Genomic DNA, 21186 nt, shown 5'->3' with positions numbered 1-21186 from the left:
CCTACCTTGCAGGCGTGGGGGGTGGGGCGGCTCTACCCTTCCTCAGGCCACTGGGCCTGTTCTGTCTGTCGGTTGCAGGTCTGGCCTGTTCTGATGGTGGTCACAGTTCTGTCTACCTTGCAGGTGCGGGGGGAGGGGGCGGCTCTGTCTCTCAGCAGGCCGCTGCTCCTCTTCTGCCGGTGGGTCGCAGGCCCGCCTACCTTGCAGGAGTGATTGGAAGCTCCGATACGTTCTTAAAAACCATGGGAACTTCAAAAACATTACCCATTGTAATGCAATCAGAAAAACAAAGAGGATTTTCAGTTTATGAAATGTAAGATATTCTATAATATTTTATGAATTTTATAGTTAAGTTGTATTTTCAATTAGCAACAATGTAAGCAAGCAATATAATAAGCTAGGCTTTGTTCACTAAAATATTCCTGGATTCACTACCTTCAATTTTTTAATAAAAATATTATTTACTCAATGAAACCTATTTTCCCCACAGCATTTGTCATCTTCTTACATACCAGCCAATATGCTTATGTTTCATATTTATCATATCTCTTTCCTCACTAGAATATATAATGCCCATGAGATAAGAGATTTTGTCTATTTCATTCACAAAAGTATTCTAAATTCCTACAATAGTTCTAAGCAAATAATGGGATCTAACTAAATACTGAATAAGTTAAGTGAATGGATGATTCTGTTGATGCATATTGATTAATAAGGAAGGCATGTTTTATCACATTGATACAACTAATTAAAAATATACCTTTTAAGTTTTCAACTATAGGTACTTTTTATAAAGTTGATTTAATTTTCAAACATATCGATTCATTAAAAATTGAATTTAAATACCACATTAAGTATAAATCTTTATTTTGGTAGTGAATTCACCCACCTACCTGTTCCATGTTTATATGATAAGTAGTGTATGAAGAAAAAAAGAATCAACATATTTACCTAAATTACTATTTATGAACCCATTATTCCAATTTCTATACTCCAGTGTATAGGCACCAATATCCAGATATTTTAATACATTGTATTTGTTTACTCACATAGTTTGTAAATAATTAATTTTGTTTTCCATGCTTCATTTCTGGGTATAAATAATTACAAAAGAAGATCTCATGATTAGGACTGGAGAATGGGACTGAGTTGGGTCATAATAATATGTGAACAGAAGGTATCAGAGAAGTGAGAGGGCAATTAGGGAGAGGTAAGGTCTTTTAGGTGAATGAAAAAGATGTGAACTAATTGTTAGAGAGAATTTGATAGGAAGTATAAGAAAAAAAAAAAGGATGAATTAAAAGAGATTCTGACTAGGACCCAAGGCCCAGCTGACATTAAACTCTGTGAATTTGGAGTAAATCCAATTGGCAGAGTTATTTGAATTTCTCTAATAATATTCAGCAGCCCAGAAGTATAGAAAATGAAAGGTTATATTAACCCAGGATTAGGGAGTAGAGCAGGGTGAAATTCAGTTACAATGGGAGAGAGAGAGAAAATATTACACATTCTCCACCCTGTTGAAAGGCCAGGACAAAATTATAAATTCAAGTGTTTTTAACTCATGACCATCCAAAGTATATCTTAATACTGATTTTTATTCATACTTTAGCTAAAGTTGGTTAAAAATTTCTTTTTCTGATGAATAAAAGTCCGACTCAAACTAATAATACAATTGGTAAACAATCTGCAATTTTTAACCAGTATAACCCTACATGTGAAAATTTACATTTTTAACAAAATCATTTGGGAGCCAATATTTTGCAATGCTGCAAAGTTTCTGTATCATTTACAGCCAAAGCAGAAGAGACAAAGAGTTCTTAAACTAAGTGAAATCTTTTATCCCCTCCTCTTCATAATTTTGGTTAAAATTTAAAAAAAAAATCACAAAACAAAAACCACAAACACATTAACTCAACAAATTCATTCAACAAATATTTAGCATGTTCCTGATACAATCAAGCAGTCAACACATGGAGTGAGCATTGGCTTATGATGGAATCTAGAGAAAAGATAAAATTGAGTCAAACAGATTTCCTCTCTTGGAAATTTGAGCCGGCAGATATTAAGCTAGTGAGTGAGTCATTTCATGTAGAAACTGGAGCCCAAAGGGCACCATGTGAGGAGGACCAGAGGGTCATAACCATGATGTGCTGGTCAAAAATTCAGAGGACAAAAAAACAAGAAAACATGGAAAGGAAAAGAATGGACAGAAATTCAGATTCCTTTGAAAGAGAAATCAAGGGCCCACGAAAGAGAGATAGTCATAGGTATTTCCCAAGAACTGCCCCATGGCTCTTGTGTTCCAGTCCCAGAGTCTGTTCATGTATTGAACACAATAAGCTTCCTTTTCCTACAATTGTCTCTATGTGTCTCTGATTTTCCCCTCTTGAGCCTAAGCCAAAGCTGAAATTGGAGTAATTATTTCACCATGCATTTTTAAGAGTACATATAATATTCTACATATGTTTGCATGCTAAATTCCATACACTGAGCACATCTCTGCACTTAGGATACATGATGTTGGTTTATTTTTCTGGGTTTTCACATTTCCTCTCTTTCTTTAATCCTGAATCTTAAGCAGTAAGCCAAAGCCTGCACATGCAGGATTTGAGTAGAAATGGAAGACTACTACTGATATTCCCATCTTACAGATCCTTTGAGATGGGATAGGTAGTGTGACCAGGCAGTTTTGTGGCTATGAAGCCCTGGATCTGAGTTCTGGCTTTAACGCTAGTTGTGTGATATTCTCCATACCACCTTCATCCTGTAAGCCTTAGTGAATGTCGATAAAGTAATACAAAGAAAAGTAAAGAATTATTTTTCTTTTGTGGGGGTTGTAGAAATACCATATGTTGTGGCAGTACGATCAGTACACGGCAGACAGTGGACAACCTTCAATTCCTAGTGTGACATGATGATGATCATATGTCTGGCAAGGAGCAACAGTTCATTCTGAAACCCATTCATAACCCAAGTGCTTCTTCCTATCCAGGTATTTCTTTTGTATTCATGTAAATATATTCAGATCATATTCAAGCCTAGACTTCTGTTATCTTCCAGATTCTATTTGAAGAAACTGCTCCATATGCTTTCTTCCTTCCTGATGTCCCCAAAGTACCTTCTTTTATCATTTACTTTCTTCTTAAGGAAATTTCATTAGCCATTCTTTTCTTTCAAGTCTTCTGGCAATAAGTTCTCAGTTTTTCCTCAATTGAGATGGTCTTGACTTTCTCTTTATACGTGAGAAACAGGGATTCTGGGCTGACAGATTTTTTTTTTCCCTTCAACAATTGAAAAAATATTTCCCTACTTCCTTCTGGACTCCAAGGTTTTTGATAAGGAATCCACTGTTATTAGAATTTTGTATTTGCTTCAGATAGGTGTCATTTCTCTTTAGCTACATTTTAAATTATTAACATATAATTCTACAAATTAATGGATGTCACTACAACATTTATATATCATGTGTTGATCATATCTACCTTTCCTTTCACCCAGTCTTCTCCTTCCCTCTCTCCTTACTACTCTCCTTACTACTCTCAGTTCTCTTCCCTTTCCCTGATAGTCCCTCTTCAACCTTCAGGTAACCTTTCTTTCCTTATTTTCTTTCTCTCTTTTCTTTGGTTTCCAAATATGGGAGAAAACATGTGATAATTTTTTTTGCATAGCTTATTTTGCATAATATGATATCCTTCAGTTTGTCCATTTTCCTGCAAATGACAGGCATGAATTCTTCTATATTGTGGAATAATATTCTATATTTTCCTTATCCATTCATCTATTTATGAATACCTCGACTGATTCCATATCTAAACTACTGTGAATAATGCTGCAATAAACATGGGTATGCAGATATTTTATATACTTGTTTCATGTTTTTGATATTATGCTTGAAAGTGGAATAGCTGGTTTATATTAGAGTTCTATTTTTAGTGTTTTGAGAAACCTCCATACTGTTTTCCATAGCAACTGTACAAATTTACATCCCTCAAAACAGTGTATAAGGATAGCTGACAAAGATTTTCACCCATTCTGTAGATCATTTTTTTTATTCTGTTGAATATGTTTCCTTTGTCTTTATTGTACAGAAGTTTTTGATTTGATGTAATCCCATTAGTCAATACTTGGTTTTGCTTCCTGAGCTACTGTATTTCTATTGGCAAAATCACTGCCTGTGCCAATGTCTTGGAGTGTTTCCCCCAGTTTTCTTCGAGTAATTTTAATGTTTCAGATCTTACATTAAGGTCATTGGTCCATTTGGAGTTGAGTTTTGTATAAGATAAGAGGTAGGGGGTGTAGTTTCAATCTTCTACTTGTGCCTATCCCATCTTCCAAGCACCATTTGTTAAAGAGGCTATCTTTTCTGACGTGTGTTTTTGACACCTTTGTTGGTCAATCCTTACTTGCATGCAGATGTATGGGTTTATATATGGGTTCTGTATTCCGTTCCATTGGTTTACATGTTTGTTTTTATACTAATACCATGTTATTGTTGTTGCTATAGCTCTGCAGTATATTTTGAAATATGGTATTGTGTTGCCTCCAGCATTGCCCTTTTTGTTTAGGATTGCTTTGGCTGTTCATGGATTTGTGTGTTTCCATATAAACTTTAGGATTGCTTTTTCTACATCTGTGAAAAATGACATTGTTTAAAATGAGAATTACATTGAATCTATAGATCTCTTTGGGTAATTTGACCACTTTAACAATAGTAGTTTTCCCAACCCAAGAACATGGGAGATCTTTACATATTCTGTGTCTTCTTGCATTTCCTTCTTTGATATTTTGTAATTTTCATTGGAGGGAATTTTACTTCCTTAGTTTATTCCTAGATTTTTTTTTAGATTATTGTTTTGGGACTGCTTTCCTGATTTCTTCCTTAGTACATTCATAATCATTGCATAAAAAAGCTACTGACTTTTGTATGTTGATTATGTATAATGATACTTGGCAGAATTTGTTTATTAGATCTAAGAGTTTTTTGATCAAGTCTTTAGAGTTTTCAAATAATAGACTCATATCATCAGCAAACATGGATAGTTTAACTTCCACCATACTATCTATACCCTTTTATTTCTGTCTCTTACCTTACTTCTCTGGCTAAAATTTCTAGTACTGTGTAGAATATGAGCTATGAAATTGGTCACACTTTTTTCGGGGGGGGTGTGTTATTGGGGATTGAACTCAGGGGCACTTGACAACTGAGTCACATCCCCAGCCCTATTATTTGTATTTTATTTAGAGACAGAATATCACTAAATTGCTTAGCTGAGGCTGGCTTTGAATTTGCAATCCTCCTGCCTTAGCCTCTTGAGCTGCTGGGACTACAGGCATGCACCACTGTGCCTGGCTTGTTCACATTTTTTTTTTTTTTTGCATTGCTGATATTAGAGGAAATACTTCCAGTTTTTTCCATTAGTATGATGTTGATGTTAGGACTGTCATATTTAGTTTTCTTTCCACACCTAATTGATTCAGGATTTTATCGTGTAGTGATGATGAATTTTTTCATAGGTTTTAGTTTTGCATCTATTGAGGTCATCATGTGATTTTCATCCTTAATTCTCTTTATGTGTTGTACTATGTTCATTGATTTGCATATATTGAACCATTCTTGCATCCCTAGAATGAAACCACCTTGATCAAGATGTATGAACTTTGGACTGAGCTGCTGAATTCAATTCAATTGTTTTATTGAGAATTTTTGTATTTATATTCACCAGAAATCTTGGTCTTTATTTTTCTTTGCTGTTATTGTTGTTGTGCCCTAATTATGCTTTGGAAGCACGGCAATACTGGCTTTGTTTAATAAATTCCATTTTATAAAATAGTTGTAGAAGTATTTATATCATTTCTTTAAAAGTCTGGTAAAATTAAGCACTGAATGTATTCATTCCTGGGTTTTCACTGTTGGGAGACTTTTATTTCTTCTTGATTCTCATTACTAGTTGTTGATCTATTTGAGAATTTAATACCCTCTTGCTTAAATTTTGTTCAGTCATATGTGTTCAGATTTTTTTCTATTTCTTCTAGATTTTCCAAATTATTGGCATTTAACATTTCAAAATATTTACTAATAATTGTTCAAATTCAGTGGTATCTGTTGTCACATCTCATTCATCTCTACTTTTATTTATTTGGCTCTTTCTTTCTTTTGGTTTGTTCAGATAAAACTTTTGTCAATTGTGTTTTTAAAGTACCAGTGTTTTCTTTAATGGATCAGTTAAATTGTTCTTCTCATCTCTATTTTATTTATTTCTGCTCTGATCTTTATTATTAACTTCCTTCTAATGATTTTGGGTTTGGTTTGACCTTGAGATCTATCTTTAGATTATTTATTTGAGACCTCTCTTATTTTGTTTTTTTTATGTAGGTATTCATTGTTATGAATTTCTCTCTTATTATGCCTTTGTTGTATCTCATATATTCTGGCATGTTTTATTTCAATTTTCATTTGAATCTCAAGATTTTTTAATTCCCTTCAATTTCTTCAATGATTCACTGTTTGTTCAATAGTGTTTTGCTCAATCTGCACACATCTATATAACTTATGAAGTCTCTCTTCCTGTTGTGTCTGTTTTCATTCCACTGTTGCCTGATAACATGCACAAATTTATTTGAATTTGTTAAGATACTTTATGGCTTCAAATGTGATCTATTTTGAAAAAGTACCATGTGCTAATGAAAAATGTGTATTCTGCACTTCTTGGATGGATATTATATTACAAAGATATTTTGTAGATATCTGTTAAGTTGTTAAGTTCATTTGATCTATAATATAATTCAACTCATGCCTCTCTTGACTTTTTTTTTAGTCTGGATGATCTATCTGTGATGGTGGGTGTCGAAATCATCCACTATTTTGGGGGGCGATCTATCTCTCCTTTATTTCTAGTAGTATTTATTTTTTAAAGTCCGATACTCCAACATTGAGTGCGTATATATTTTTAATCATTATATCTTCTTGATGACCTTCATGAGAATGTAGTGACCTTCTTTTTCTTTTTAGCTGATTTTGATTTGAAGTCTGTTTTGTTGGCTACAAGTATAGCTACTCCTTCCTGCTTGTTGATTCCATTTGACTGTAATGTCATTTTCCAGACTTTCACTTTCAGATTGTGTTTGTCTTTGTAGATGAAGTGAGTTTCTTGCATATACCATATCCATGGGTCTTATTTGTTTTATCCAATCAACTTATCTGTATCTTTTAATTGGAGAATCAAGATCATTCAAGACCATTGATGAAAAATCTGTAGTTGTTCATTAGGTTCTTCTGAATAGTTTATTACGTTCATTTCTTCCTGTCTTATACATCTTAGACATTTGATGGTTTACCATATTGATAATGTTTGATTCTTACCTACTTATCATTTGCATGTCTACTCTTCTAGTGATATTTATTCTTTCCTGTGCTCAAATGATTAAGTTAATTTTTATTGCTTCTCTGGGTTTAGTGCTCATGAATTCTTTTAGCCTATGAATACCTGGAAAAGTCTTTATTTCTTCTTTGATTTCAAAGGATAAGCTTGCTATATATAATGATAAGGGTACTCTTTTCTTTAAGGATTTGAAACACATCATTCTACACTCTCCTGGCCTTTACAATTTCTTCTGCAATGTTATTCTGTAGGGTTTGCCTTTAATTATTACTTGCCAATTTTCTCTTGCAGCTTTTAAATTCTATGTTCTATACTCTTAGGAATTTAACTATACTATTATGTTGTGTAAATGTTCTTTTCTGGTCATGTCTATCTGGCATTTTAAATTCCACCTGTACCTGGGTATCCAGAACAGAATGCAGAGCTCCCTAGATAGACTCTTTCTGGAGTCATTTGAGTTGTGCCTTCTGAAGTCAGTACAGATACTGATTTCACAGCATGTCAATGATGTAGGGCAGAATGTGGAGCTCTCCAAAGATTCTCTCCATACATTTTTATGCTGTGTGCTTAGAGGGCAGAGGCACTATCAACTCTGCAGCATGACCTGGTATACCACAAAGGGCAGAGAAAAGCTATGTAGTCCCATAGATCTCGCTGATAGGGTATGGCTTTGGGTTCTGTACATTCTGCTATCTATGATCCTGGTGTTCCCAGCCTTGGCTTTTTCAGGTTGTTATATTTGGCTCTTCTAGATTGTTACATGTGACTGCTCATTGCCCTGGACTCTGATATCTGGCCTGCTGAACCACTGATTCTAAAGGGAAGTGACTTCCATTCCCTTGTGTGCTTCAGTTTGATCTCCCACTGCATAAAATTCTCAGAAAGTTGCTGTCAGATTCTCTCCCAGTAGGTTTGAATTGACTCTTGAGCCTACTTCCTGATATGTCTGTGTAGGGTTATTTCCATGAGGTCTCAGAGACAGGAAAATTCAGGGGTCTTCGACTCCCAGAACAGTAAGTTCAGAAAATTAGGACTCTTCTCAAGATAGCTCCCAGTTATATCCCCATGAGAATATGCAGGCAAGGGCAGAGAACTTCTCCAAAGCTAGTTTGCCATGCAAATCTTAGGTCTATTGTTTGTTTAGACTATATTTTTATATAATACTAAATCCTGTGCCAGAGGTGCTCACTGGAACTCTTCCTCACTTATATTTACCTCACAGAAGGGGCACTCCCCTTCCTGTGCTTCTATGTGATTGATACTGGGCTGTTCTGTTTTACCCTCTATTCCATTATCCAAAGTCTCTGCATGAATTAGTCAGCTTTTAACTCTTAAAAAATGCCTAAGAAAAACAACTTAGGAGGAAATATTTTTTTTGTTGTTTCAGAGATTCAGAAACATCATGGTGGAAGGGCATGGCAGAAGAAACCTAATACCTCGTAACAGCCACAAAGTAGAAACAAAGAAGGAGGCAGGGCACACTTCCTCCAACTAAGTCCCACTTTTTATAGTTTCCACCATTTCCCAATAATCATCAAATTATTAGTTCATAAGTGAATTAATTTATTGATGAGGTCAATGGATCAATTATCCAATTATTTTCCAAGAGCCCCACCTCTGAACAATGTTGCCTTCAACACATGAGCCTTTCAGGGACACTGAAGATTCAAACCATAACACATGGTTTCTTTGAGTATTTGTCTGTCTGCCATTGAATTCCAGCATTCTCCTATGGTCACTCACCTCATGAAGAAAGTGCACTGCAGTGTTTTCATTATACCTCACAGAACAGGTGAGTTCTGGGTGCCTCTAACCCTTGTCTTAAATCTCTCTTTTGCTGCTTCCAAATCTTTTCCTTTGTCTTTAGTTGCAAAGATTTTATTATGATGTATTTCTGTATAGATTTATTTGAGTGTATCCTGTTTGGGGTTCCCTTGACTTCTAGGATCTATAGTTTTATATCTTTTTTAACAAATGAAGAAGTTTTCAGTCACTGTTTCTTTTTCATCTCTATTTTCTTTCCCATCTCCTCTGTGACTGATAAACAAATGTTAGATTTGTTATTATATTTTCACAGTTCCCACAGGCTCTATTCAATTTATTTTCTTGTATTAATCTTGGATAATTTCCATTGCACTAATTCTTTTTTCTGTTTTCTCCATTCTATTGTTGAGTACATTTTTATTTCTCGGTTATTGGATTTTTTCAATCCTAAAATTCTCATTTGATTCTAATGAAAATTATAAATTTTCATTTAATTCTAATACATTCTCTATTTCTTTCTCAGGATTTTTTTGTCTTATTTTGTTGTACATTTGTTTCAAGCATGTTTTCTATTGCTTATTAATACAATTTTATCATAACAACTTTAAATAGATGATGATTTATTTGTAGATGATTCTAACATCTCTAATATGTTGGTGTCTGTATGTACCAACTGGCCTTTTATCATGTACCCTAAGATCTTCCTGGGACTTTGTAGAATGAGTAATTTTCCATTGAAATATTATTATATTGGGTATTAAGACACTCTTCATCTTATTTAAACTTTTTTTTTTTGTGGGGACTGGCTTTCTGGATATCACACTGACAAGGGAAAAGGAGGGTGCTGTCTTTTTACTGCCATATAGATGTCAAGTTCCCTATTTGATGTTTTCTGACACCCAACAGGCATGGCTCCTTGCTATGTATGACTGAGAGAGAATAAAAGTCTTGGCTCAATACTAAGCTTAACTAATAGCTCCTTGGCTGGGAGGGGCATGAGTATTTATACAACATAATATTATAGTTAAATTCCTAAGAGTATAGGACATGGAATTTTAAAAGCTGCAATTTTAAAACCTACTTGGTTTTCAATGACACCATAAAGAGAAAAAGCCTTATTACCACAGAGTGGTAATCAAAGTCCTGACTACCAGTAGACATTCTTTATATCACCCAAAGGTACAGGATGAGGGAAACCTCATTATACTCAGGTTGAATGGGAGTTCAGGCTTCCCACATGCAGAAGCTCATTGTTGCCAGTGGGGACATGGGTCTGCCTAGAGTGGGGAGATACCTATACTAGGATCCCCACTTGTCCTTTGTACAAATGGATTTGGTAATGCAGTTTTTACATGTGATGTTTGGCTAAAGTAGAACAGTTATTGTCCAAAACTCATCTCCTTTACTATACTGCTCCTTTCCTTGTTCTGTGGCTATCAAAAGTAGGCTTTTCATCTACATCTCTGTTGTTCCTGGGTTGCTGGCACCTATGTGGCATATATGAGGAAACAAGAATCAAGTCATAAAACTCATCACTCTTTAATTCCTTAGGTTTTGAGGTTCCCTAGCCAGTCTGCCTTCTCGTCCATCTTTCAGAGTCTTTTCATGTTACTTACACACACACACACACACTCAGGTTTCTGTTGTACTAGGGAAAGCACACAGAAATCTAGGTCTACTCCACATTCTTGGAAGCAGAAATCTATCTTCATTTTGATATGTGTATAATTTCTACCTTAATTTATAAATTTCATAAGACAATGTTAATTCTGATAGTCAAATTCGCAATACAAGATATTTGCACTCAAACTTTTTGTGTTGTGAGAGAATGATGTTAAACTCTCTGATTTTAATTGCCATTAATACATCGTAGTGAGAAGTCATATTAATGGAGTTTTACTTGAGAGATGATGGTGTAGTTATTAAATAAAAAATTTTTTTAGGTCAAGTCAGACTTCAAAACATGAATATCTAGCCCTTCAGATAAATGCTTATGCTAAAATGTGCCAACACTTTTAGGCCTATGTTGAGCAACATTAAAAAAAACACTAATGTATAGATAATGAAAAATGTCCAATTTGTATTATTTGTAGCAGTGCTACAGAAAGTACAATTCACCACATCTCAAAGCATCCCTTTGTGAAGATGAGGGTCAAGTTACCCAGTATCCCATCACAAGAACCAAAACAACTAATTAATTTTTTACATTTTGAAGTTGTGAGACCAATAATTTTTTCTCTGTGTGCCAGGAAATCCAGAGTCAAGTTTGGTAATCCCTCTGGTACCTTGTAGCACAGATCATGTATTGGGCTTATCCTTGATTTCATTTTATCTTTCAGTGAAAATTTTATTTTACACAGATTCTTCTTTCATGTATTTTTGTTAAACCAGTAATACAGTAAGCATTTGGTACCTGGTCTCATTTATTTTAGAGACAGATGGATAAATGAATATATTAGATAAACATGGAACATTAGTAAGTCCTGTTCAATAGGACAGTAAATGAACTTTGGGTTTGTTCTCTACTCACAAGAGGAACTCAGTGAGTGCTGCCACTTAAATCCCACACTTCTTTGTTGGAGGACAAACACAAAGAGTACCTGTAAGACTGATGCACCACTATGGAGAAACTGAAGGCCACTTTCAGCTGAATCAATCCCACCAGTGGCCAGAATAGGAAATCCAGGTAAAGCACGAGCAATGGAGGTCACAGCTCTCAAAGCAATAGGTCTGATTGCTGTCCCTACAGAAAATGAGCATAAAATACATGCAAATTACAATTTGACATACAGCAATGTGTAAAGATTGTATGGAATGTTCAAGCATCTGTTTCAAAAAGAACAAGGAACAGCAGGTTCTGAAAAACAAAACCAATCACATACAGTACATAAATAGACATACAACTCTGTTATGTTTCTGCAAAGTCAAAAGCAGCTGGTGTGAATATAGATACTGTTAAACAAGCAAGGTGCTGTCAAACTTGCAGATTCCATATTTCTTTGTACATGTATTTCAAATACTTTGAAAAAACAGCATGAGCCTAATGTAAATTTCCACATATTAGAAAATTTTAACCAAATTAAAGATAATTTATTAGAATCTAGTAATTAGAGTGCATGTGTCTTCATACATCTGCGTATAGATTTATTTTTCATCAGCCAGACATTCCAAGTTGATCTTTTCCATAATAGTCATGAGTATTGCCTGAATGGACAGAACACCTTGTGGTCACTTCAAACATCAATACACTGTACAGAAGCTCTTTTGGCCCTCAAGTATTAAATATCCTGAAGAGCATCAATGATTATGAAATAGAGGAAAACATTTGGATATTCCTGGCGTTTACTCAGAAATCAACAGTCCTTTAAGGTCATTTTCTGAACTAAAGATAGTTCTTTTTATGTAAGAATTTGACATTGCCTTAAACCAGGGCTCAAAAAACAACTCAAACATCAACTGATTCAAAGTTGTACTAAAAGGCATGTAGTACTTTTCATCTCCTCTGTTGCCACAAGCACAATTATCAGCATTGTCAATATGTATTTACTGCAGTGCTCACTTCAAGAAAGCACTTGGCACTTTGCTTGGGATCAGTGGCTTTTAACCTGAAAAGGCTATATACTGTATGGTAATGACTGCAATGATATTCAGGAAAAGGCAAAACTATGGAGACAGTAAAAAGACCAGTAGTTGGCGAAGTAGCAAAGGGAGGATTTTTAGGACAATAAAAATACTATATGTGTGATACTGTAATGATGGACACATGTTGCCATATATTTATCCAAATTCATTAAACACACAATGCTAGGAGTTAACCCTGATATGATCTATGGGCTTTAGGTACTAATGATGTATCAGTGTAGATTCATGAGTTGTAACAAATTCATCACTTCAGTGAAGTATGTTGATAATGAGAGAGGTTACCAACATATGGGGGCAGCTGGTATATAAGAAATCTCTGCCTTTTTCTCAGTTTTTGCTGTGAATCTAAATCTACTCTAAAATGATAAGTTCTTTTAAAAAGTCAAACTTTTAAAATTCTGTTTATATCAATTTCAGATAGATATAACTTATGCATAACCAGTGCTTTTGCACTTAAAACCAAGTGGAAATGTGGAAATGTGTGCTTCTTGTGCCACACATTAAAAAATTTCCTCCATTTAGTATTTCTTAGTCAAAAGATTCTATGCTGATACTTTAAAATTTCATAATAGACATTTAGCACACATAAGTATTAAGGCAAATTAGAAATCGGAGATTGAGATTATATTTTTATATCAAAATATTTATCAATTATATCTTTGTGTTTGAACCATAAAGGAGGCTAATATAGCAGACACAATTTATGTATATATATGCATTTATATATACATATGAATAGCTCTATTAAAAAGAAATCTAAATGAAGATAAAAGTTAAAGGAAAGCTTTTACAGAAATCTACAACGTAAACCCTCAGATAAGTATACAGCTATCTCTGCATAATATAACTGACATGCTCAATACATACTAAGCTAATGGGTTCTTTATATACATGTTACTTTGAAGTAATAAAGAAATATTGGAATTCAAACTCACCCTTATTTAGTTGACCCAAGAGACTAAAGGAAATTTGAACTAAGCAGATAAATAATTTATTTCTAACTGCACTGTTAGAAGACTATCATTAACACTAAGGGGTAAAATTTCAAAGTGGTATACAGGGATTTGGCCACATATTCCAATTGATATTAATGGACATCAAATGGCAAAATCCCAGGACACAGCTTTGAAAATTTAACCAGTTACATTTAAAGGGCAACATTTTTACACAGGTGTTAAAAACATCAGCAAAGCCTCATTGGCATTTGAAGATGTTGAATTACATCAATATGACATATTCTATTTCATGTTTTTCTTCATTTTCTAAAACTTTTCTAATCCACCTAATGAACATGAAAAATTTTAAAACTAATAGAGTTGTCGTTTTTTAAAAAATATTAAGGGCAATTATGTTCTAAGAAAATGTGATTCAAAAATGAAGAACCAGATCTTTCTGCTGCTGGGCAACAGTAAATTTTTTAAGTAAGTTTTTATTTCCATTATAAACTTCATTTGATTTTTTTAAAAAATAACTCAACTGATTTAATATGACAGGCAATCTACCTCTTCTCAGCATTTTTATGGGGAATAGATTTTATAAATGGTTTTCATTCTCCAAGAAAGGTTTCTCAAAGGAAGCTAGAAGTATGTAAAAGTAATATGTAATACAGATTTTTTTTTACTTTTAAGATGACAGAAATGAAGAAATAATAAGTTCAAGACAAAAAAATTGGTGCAAAGAAAAATATATATGCAGGGCACTTTAGCAAACGCCTGTAATCTCAGTGGCTTGGGGAGGCTGAGGCAAGAGAATTATGAGTTCCAAGCCAGCCTCAGCCAAAGGGAGAACCTAAGCAACACAGTGAGACTCTGTCTCACACATACACAACATGATACAGAATTGTGGATATGCCAATGAAAATTCCTAAAGACTGTAGAGTCACAGTGGAGATAACAATTTTTTAAATTATGTCACTGCTATGAACAATGTTTTTAGATCAAAGACCAGGAAGAAGCCAATTTGAGAGATTTAAGAAATGTGAATGTAGTTTCCATTCTTAAGAAAACAAGGTCTAAATCAAGAAACTGCAATCATATAAGCTGCAATGAATTAAGAGGTAACATGCAATTTAAATTAAGCTTTCATTTACATGGGGTGGCCCGATGAACCTAACAGGAAATTCAGTTACATCCCACCATTCTGTTTCATCTGTTCAGAAACTTTAAATAAAAACCAAGCCATTTTAGGTGCCCAGGACTGGATACAAATTGTGGATTCAAACAAACAACAAGCAATCAAACAAAAGAAGAACCAGATCTTTGAATAGCAACATCCCTGCCAAGAATTCTAATTGGCACTGAAGGGTCCTTCTGGAGTAGTTAATGGACTGGACTGAACTGCAACTTCTGGTCTCTAATCAATGTAGGCCCTCCTTGTAGTCACACTTAAAATGCAAATCAATATCTTGAGGATATAGATCTTCTTTGATAAACTGCACAGAACTTTTTTGGATTGATTCATGTTTTAGAAAATCATTTTAATAAGACAGAGATTTTGAATTAAGTTAATTATTCTAATTTTGATGAAACTTTTTTCCTCAAGAAAATGACATTATCATTTTTCAAAGGTCACTTAAATACAATTTGAAAAATGCTACATAATAACTACAGAATTATGTACGGATATGCATATGTGAACGTATTATGAACTTGTCATGATGCATTCCTTAATCAGTCTTCACTTACCCATTTATCTGCTCATTTGTTTATAAACAAAATATTTATTAGGCACCTATATCTTTGTTTTCTGATTAATCAATTTATGACCTTTCCATATACCTGAGATGGATATTCCAAACACCAGTTCTCATGATCTTAGGTAGGTTGTTTCAATGTAAACGATTTAGTGCAATTATACACTGTGTACCAGTTTTCCATTAGGAAAAATTAAAATTTGTTTTATCATCATACAGTTTATAAATATTATCAATACAAATTCTAGAAAGAAATCAGTTTTAGGATGAATTAGTTACATCAGACAATGGGTCCTACTGCCGAACTTGAACCCTAGGTCCACTAATTACGAGATGATTTTGTGAAAGATTATATTAATTTCACTGTAATCAATTGTGACATCTACAAAACAATGACAAGAGTAGTAACAAGGCCATAGAGTTGTTTTGAGGAATAAATGATTTAATATATTTCAAGGGCATATGTTGAAAATTGTTGAAGAGTTTGCTAGTATAATCTGCTATGGGTAACCCTCAGGGACAACTGATTTCAGAGAGAGTCCTTATTTAATTTACTTGGTATTATGGTTTAGATGTGATGTGGCCCCCAAAAGCTTACATGTGAGAAAATACAGAAAGGTTCAGAGGAGAAATGATTGGTTCTAAGAGTCTTAACCCAATTAGTGAATTAATCCCTGATGGGATTAATTGAAGTGGTAGGATGTGGCTAGAGGAGGTAGGAATTGGGGTATGGCTCTGGGGAATATATTTTGTGTCTGGAGAGAGGAGTCTCTTGCTCTCTGCTTATTGATCACATGATGTAAGCTGCTTCCCTTTGACACACTCTTCAGCCATGATGTTCTGCCTCACCTAGAGCCCTGAGGAATGGAGCCACTGTTCTATGGACTAAGACCTCTTAAACCATGAGCCCTCAAGTAAAATCTTTTTTCTCTAGAGTTGTTCTGGTCAGATCCTTTAGTCACAGCAGCAAAAACACTGACTAAAACACTTGGACATTGCCTTCTATATTGTTCTTGTGTGTTTAGTGAGGCAATGAAACTGATATCTAAATTGGAGACAAAAGCATAATATCCATGATGATAGAATTTTATATCCACTGACATTTAAAAGAACCATGCATGTCCTCTCCTTTTTCTTCTTTTCTAACAGCTGTCATTTAGCATGTCATAATGTTGATAAGATTATTTTGACTTCAAAGCTAAAAATATCAGAGGCAAATGTCAATATATTAAAAAAAATTTTTGAGAATCAAAAGGTCCATGCACTAAGCCAATATACAAGGATTTTAATGACAACATTGGAACTGAAGTTTATTGGTGAGAAAGAAGAAAGAGATTTACTTTGCATGACTGAATCCTTGAAGAGAAAAGGAATTTTTAATGGGCAAGATAGTGTGGAACATATGCTAATTTTGGATAACTGGAATTTTGAATAATTGAGTTTAATTCTGTTTGTTTTTTCCCTAATCATTTGACTCCTAGGACAGCTACTGTTACACAATTAATTGTTAGAACTAAGTCCACAATAAACTCCCTGATAATAGCTCTAGCTGGCAATAAAACAGAAATTGGGTTATAATACTCACTTGTCCTCACTGTGTATACAAAAAGAAAATGTAGTTTTAATTTGCTCACATTAATTAAAATATAATTAATTACGTGGATAAAGAATTCATTAGAAATTGAACTTTGACTGCCTAATTGTTAATAGTTTTAACATCATCCAGAAGAAAGAAAATATTAGCAAATCAAGAATTTTAAGGATTTAGGAGTTTAAAGATTGATTCTTATAAAATACCCATAAATCAAGCACCAACAAGTTTATGCTTTTCAAAACAAGTTAAAAATGTTAATGAAGTTAATATACTGATAAATATGTGAAGCACAGCTATTTAAAAGTACAACTTTACACATGGATTAAGGTCCTCTGAGAACAATAGCATAATTCAATTGCAAACTTGAGTACAAAAATGATCTAGGATTATGTGTGGAGATGTGAAATCTTTAAGGAAGAAAGAGTAAAAGCAAGATCTATTGCTTCTATATTATCTTTAGTTTATTTTTTATGGAAAAGTAAAAAGTACTTTACAAAAACTTTTAAATTCTGTTTTTATGTCATTGTCCCTGAGCCTTCCTATCCTTATACTTATGTTTATCTGCTTCATAACATATTCAATATGTTCATAGTTAATTCATATTCAACTCTATACCTAGCCTGTGCCAGGAATTTTATTTTAAAGCAATAGAATTAATAATATTCACCCAAAATGGGGGCCTTTATCTTTCTCAAATTGTCAGCTGCTGTTAGAGGAAATAGCAGGAACACTCATTCCTGGAGTGATCTCCACAAGCTGGATACTGAGGCTGGGGCTCCATGTAAGCTGTGGAATTTAACCCTTACAACTCCATGAGGGCAGATGCTGTCACCTCTATTTTGTTTATGAAGAAAGAGAAGCTCAAGCTGAATAAATCACTTGTCTAATGTCACACAGTTTAACAGGGAGAGACTAGGATTAAAAATTCAAGTCTCTGTGACATTAAAGTCCCTACTCTTCAGTTATTTTGAGTACTGACAGTGCTGCAAATATAGAGGGGACAGTCTTTGCATTGTCTTCACCTGTGAAAATCAGTGTCAGTATTGCCTAATGCTAAGAGCACAGGTTCAAAAGTATAAACCATTAGGTTCGTGTCTTATCTCAGTTGCTGTATGCAATGATGACTTGTAGCAAACTCCTTAACTTCCTAAAACATCAGTCTTTTCTATATGTGAAATGGACATTAATACCAATGACATCATAGTAACATAGGAAGTATTAAGTGATACCATACATGGAAAGCATTCAGCACAGTGCCCAGCCCATAATATATGTAAGCTAGTATTATTGTGAAATCCAGAGAAAATTGATCAGAAAAATAAACATTCATTCCATGAATACTTAACACTTAAGGGGTGAATTGGGGATACTCTTGGAGGATAGGTCATTACCTTACTTTAAAAAGTTTCCATATTCATAGTTTGAGTCTATTGCTATAAATGTAAATATTTTATGAATAAATCTTTATTATATTTTTATGCTCGTTGCAATATATGAATGTATATGCTTTTTCATCCAGAAATTCCATTTTAAGGAGTCACATTAATACATAGATACAAAGTTACATGTGCAAAGATGTTCCTTGAAGTATTGTGGGTTTTTATTATTATTTTTTTTGTAGCAACACAGTGAAAAAAACTTAATGATCATGGGAAGTTATTCTATTAAATAAATTATAGTTCATCCATATATGATATACTAGAAAACCTTTGAAATCGACATTAAAAAAAAAAACCTTTGAAATCAACATTCAAATATCTCTAAGAGACATCCAAATATTTCTAATATATAGAAATATGTTAAGAATTCATCGCAAGTAGCAGAACAACATGTATGGTATGGTCCCATTATTGGCAAAAAAAAAAAAAAACCCTACCCCAAAACAAACAAAAAAAAACCTGGTATGATTATTACATTGAATATATCTGCATGTAAATATGCAGAATTTTGAGTTGTAAACTGTTCCCAGTTATCAGCTCTGTGAAATGGGGTGAATCCTATATTGAAGGAAAGAATCCTTGAAACTTGGATATACATACTTCACATTGTTTGAAATTTTTAAGATAAAAAAGTATTGCAATTTCTTTCTGCAATGAAACAAAGACTATTTTTGTAATGTTCCTAAAGTGGACTTTCATCAGAATCTGTATTGTGGAACTTATGTATATGGTATATGGTTTGTGCAGTGATTTTATCCTCTGTACATCCAAAAAAACATATTAGGAGCTGGGTATGGTAGTGAATGCCTGTAATTCCAGTGGCTTGGGAGGCTGGGATAGGAGGATTGAGAGTTCAAAGTCAGTCTTAGCAAAAAGCAAGGTGTTAAGCAACTCAGTGAGACCCTGTCTCTAAATAAAATATAAAATAAGGGGGCTGGGAATATGGCTCAGTGGTCGAGTGCCCCTGAGTTCAATCCCCAGTACCCACCCCCCACCAAAAAAAGAACTCATTAGGTTCTGCATCCATTATTTTAAGTAAAAGATTAACAAAACTGAGTTAATAGGATGATCTCTTATCACTCACAGACACATGAACGATATGCATGAATATGATTGTTGAAAAGAATCCTAACAACTATCTTTGAATGTTTGAAGGGTAACCTGGAAGAAATGTCTTAGTCTTATGTTTTTCCACGAAACAGGAACTAATGGTTCAGTGTACATTATTGGTCTTATTACTCCTGTTTTTATTATCGATTTGTTGTAAATTCGGCTTGAACTCAGTTGCATTGGGACTTCCCTATCCATTGAATGTGCGTGGCTAATTGACAGGCAAGAAGCAACAGAAAGACTTTTGCGCTACAGGGAATAGTAGATCTCATCCAGTTAAAAATCTAAGGACACTGTGAACTTTGTCATGGTAGATTAAAGAGCAATTTTACATGCTCTGTAGATTCCCAACAGACATCAAGATGAAGTTAACTTAGAAAAGACTCAAGTATAGTTAAAATGAAATTTAACATTACATATATGAAATAAAAATTCTTTTTTTGAGTGTTTCTAATTGCCACATAAATCCTAGGTATTTTTTTATTGCCCAATGACATCACTATTAAGTATTTTGTCCCTATTTTTTACAGATGTATAAACTGAAACTTGATCAGGATAAATATCACAACCTCAAGTTCAGTCTATTAGGAAGTGTGAATCCAGTAATTGACCCAAGTACACCTGACCGTGTGCTTCACTTTTTCCTTTTAAATGTGAATATACAATTTCAGAATGATGAGTTAATTTTTATGACTAATAAAGATATATTATCCAGGTATGATAAACTGAGAAAATTAGCATTACAGTAATTGTTGGATTTGAATTAAATTAGAGCTAGAGTAGTTAGTAATAGCTATAACTAGAGTGACCATATGGCCCTGTTTGCCCAGGAGAGTTCCAGTTTATTATAGTTGTACTTATTTGCAATTACATGATATAATTATAAATAGCATCCCCTTCCACTCAAAAATTACCTCAGTTGGAATGGTAAATTATAAAGTCATACCAGCTATCACCAATGATAATTATATCCAAGAATGATAGGACAAAGACAATTAAAGAAGCAAAGTGAATTTTGAATTACCAAGAATCATACTCTATGAAGAACTTAAAACCCCACTGTGAGATAGCACAATGAAAAAACGGAGCTCCAAGACTTAGCATGAAGAGCTAAATGTCTTGAAATTTGTTACTAGAACACCATCACATTTACTAGGCATAGTCTCTATGTTCTTTCTATTTTCAACCTGTAGGTGGCCACCACAAGCTACACTTATTAAACAACTCATTAGTAGCATTTTCAATACTGTCATCTTCAGATAATTAGCAATTTATTTAAATAACCAATTCCTGTAGAAATAATTGCCAAGAAATGCCCTGAACCTACTTTTTATAAACTATAATAAAAGTGTTAAGATAATCCCTGACATTTGCAAATGCCATTAGTTCACCTTTCCTTTTGATAGTGCTATGGCATTATGTTTAAACAATTACCTGATAACACAGCAGTTTAATGAAATTGTACAGTAAGCACATTCTTCAATATGGCCAAAGAGGACATTCAGATTTAGAGAGAAATCCAGTGTGCAGACCTGTTTACACAGAGGAAAGACACAGCTACAA

At 33.9% G+C, this 21186-nt stretch overlaps 1 protein-coding gene across 1 annotated transcript in view; it reads right to left on the bottom strand.

The window, feature by feature from the left end:
* The window catches only part of Dpyd (dihydropyrimidine dehydrogenase), a 761982-nt gene that overhangs the window by 128665 nt on the left and 612131 nt on the right, over positions 1-21186 (bottom strand). The window contains exon 18 of the mRNA XM_048814504.1: positions 11747-11889. Coding sequence (XP_048670461.1) covers positions 11747-11889 — 143 coding nt within the window. The remainder of the gene's footprint in view (positions 1-11746; positions 11890-21186) is intronic.

The sequence above is a fragment of the Marmota marmota genome, unplaced genomic scaffold, assembly GCF_001458135.2.
Source record: "Marmota marmota marmota unplaced genomic scaffold, marMar, whole genome shotgun sequence".
NCBI classification, from domain to species: Eukaryota; Metazoa; Chordata; class Mammalia; order Rodentia; family Sciuridae; genus Marmota; species Marmota marmota.
The sequence above is the reverse complement of the archived record's forward strand: the minus strand, read 5'-3'. Positions and strand labels throughout refer to the sequence as shown.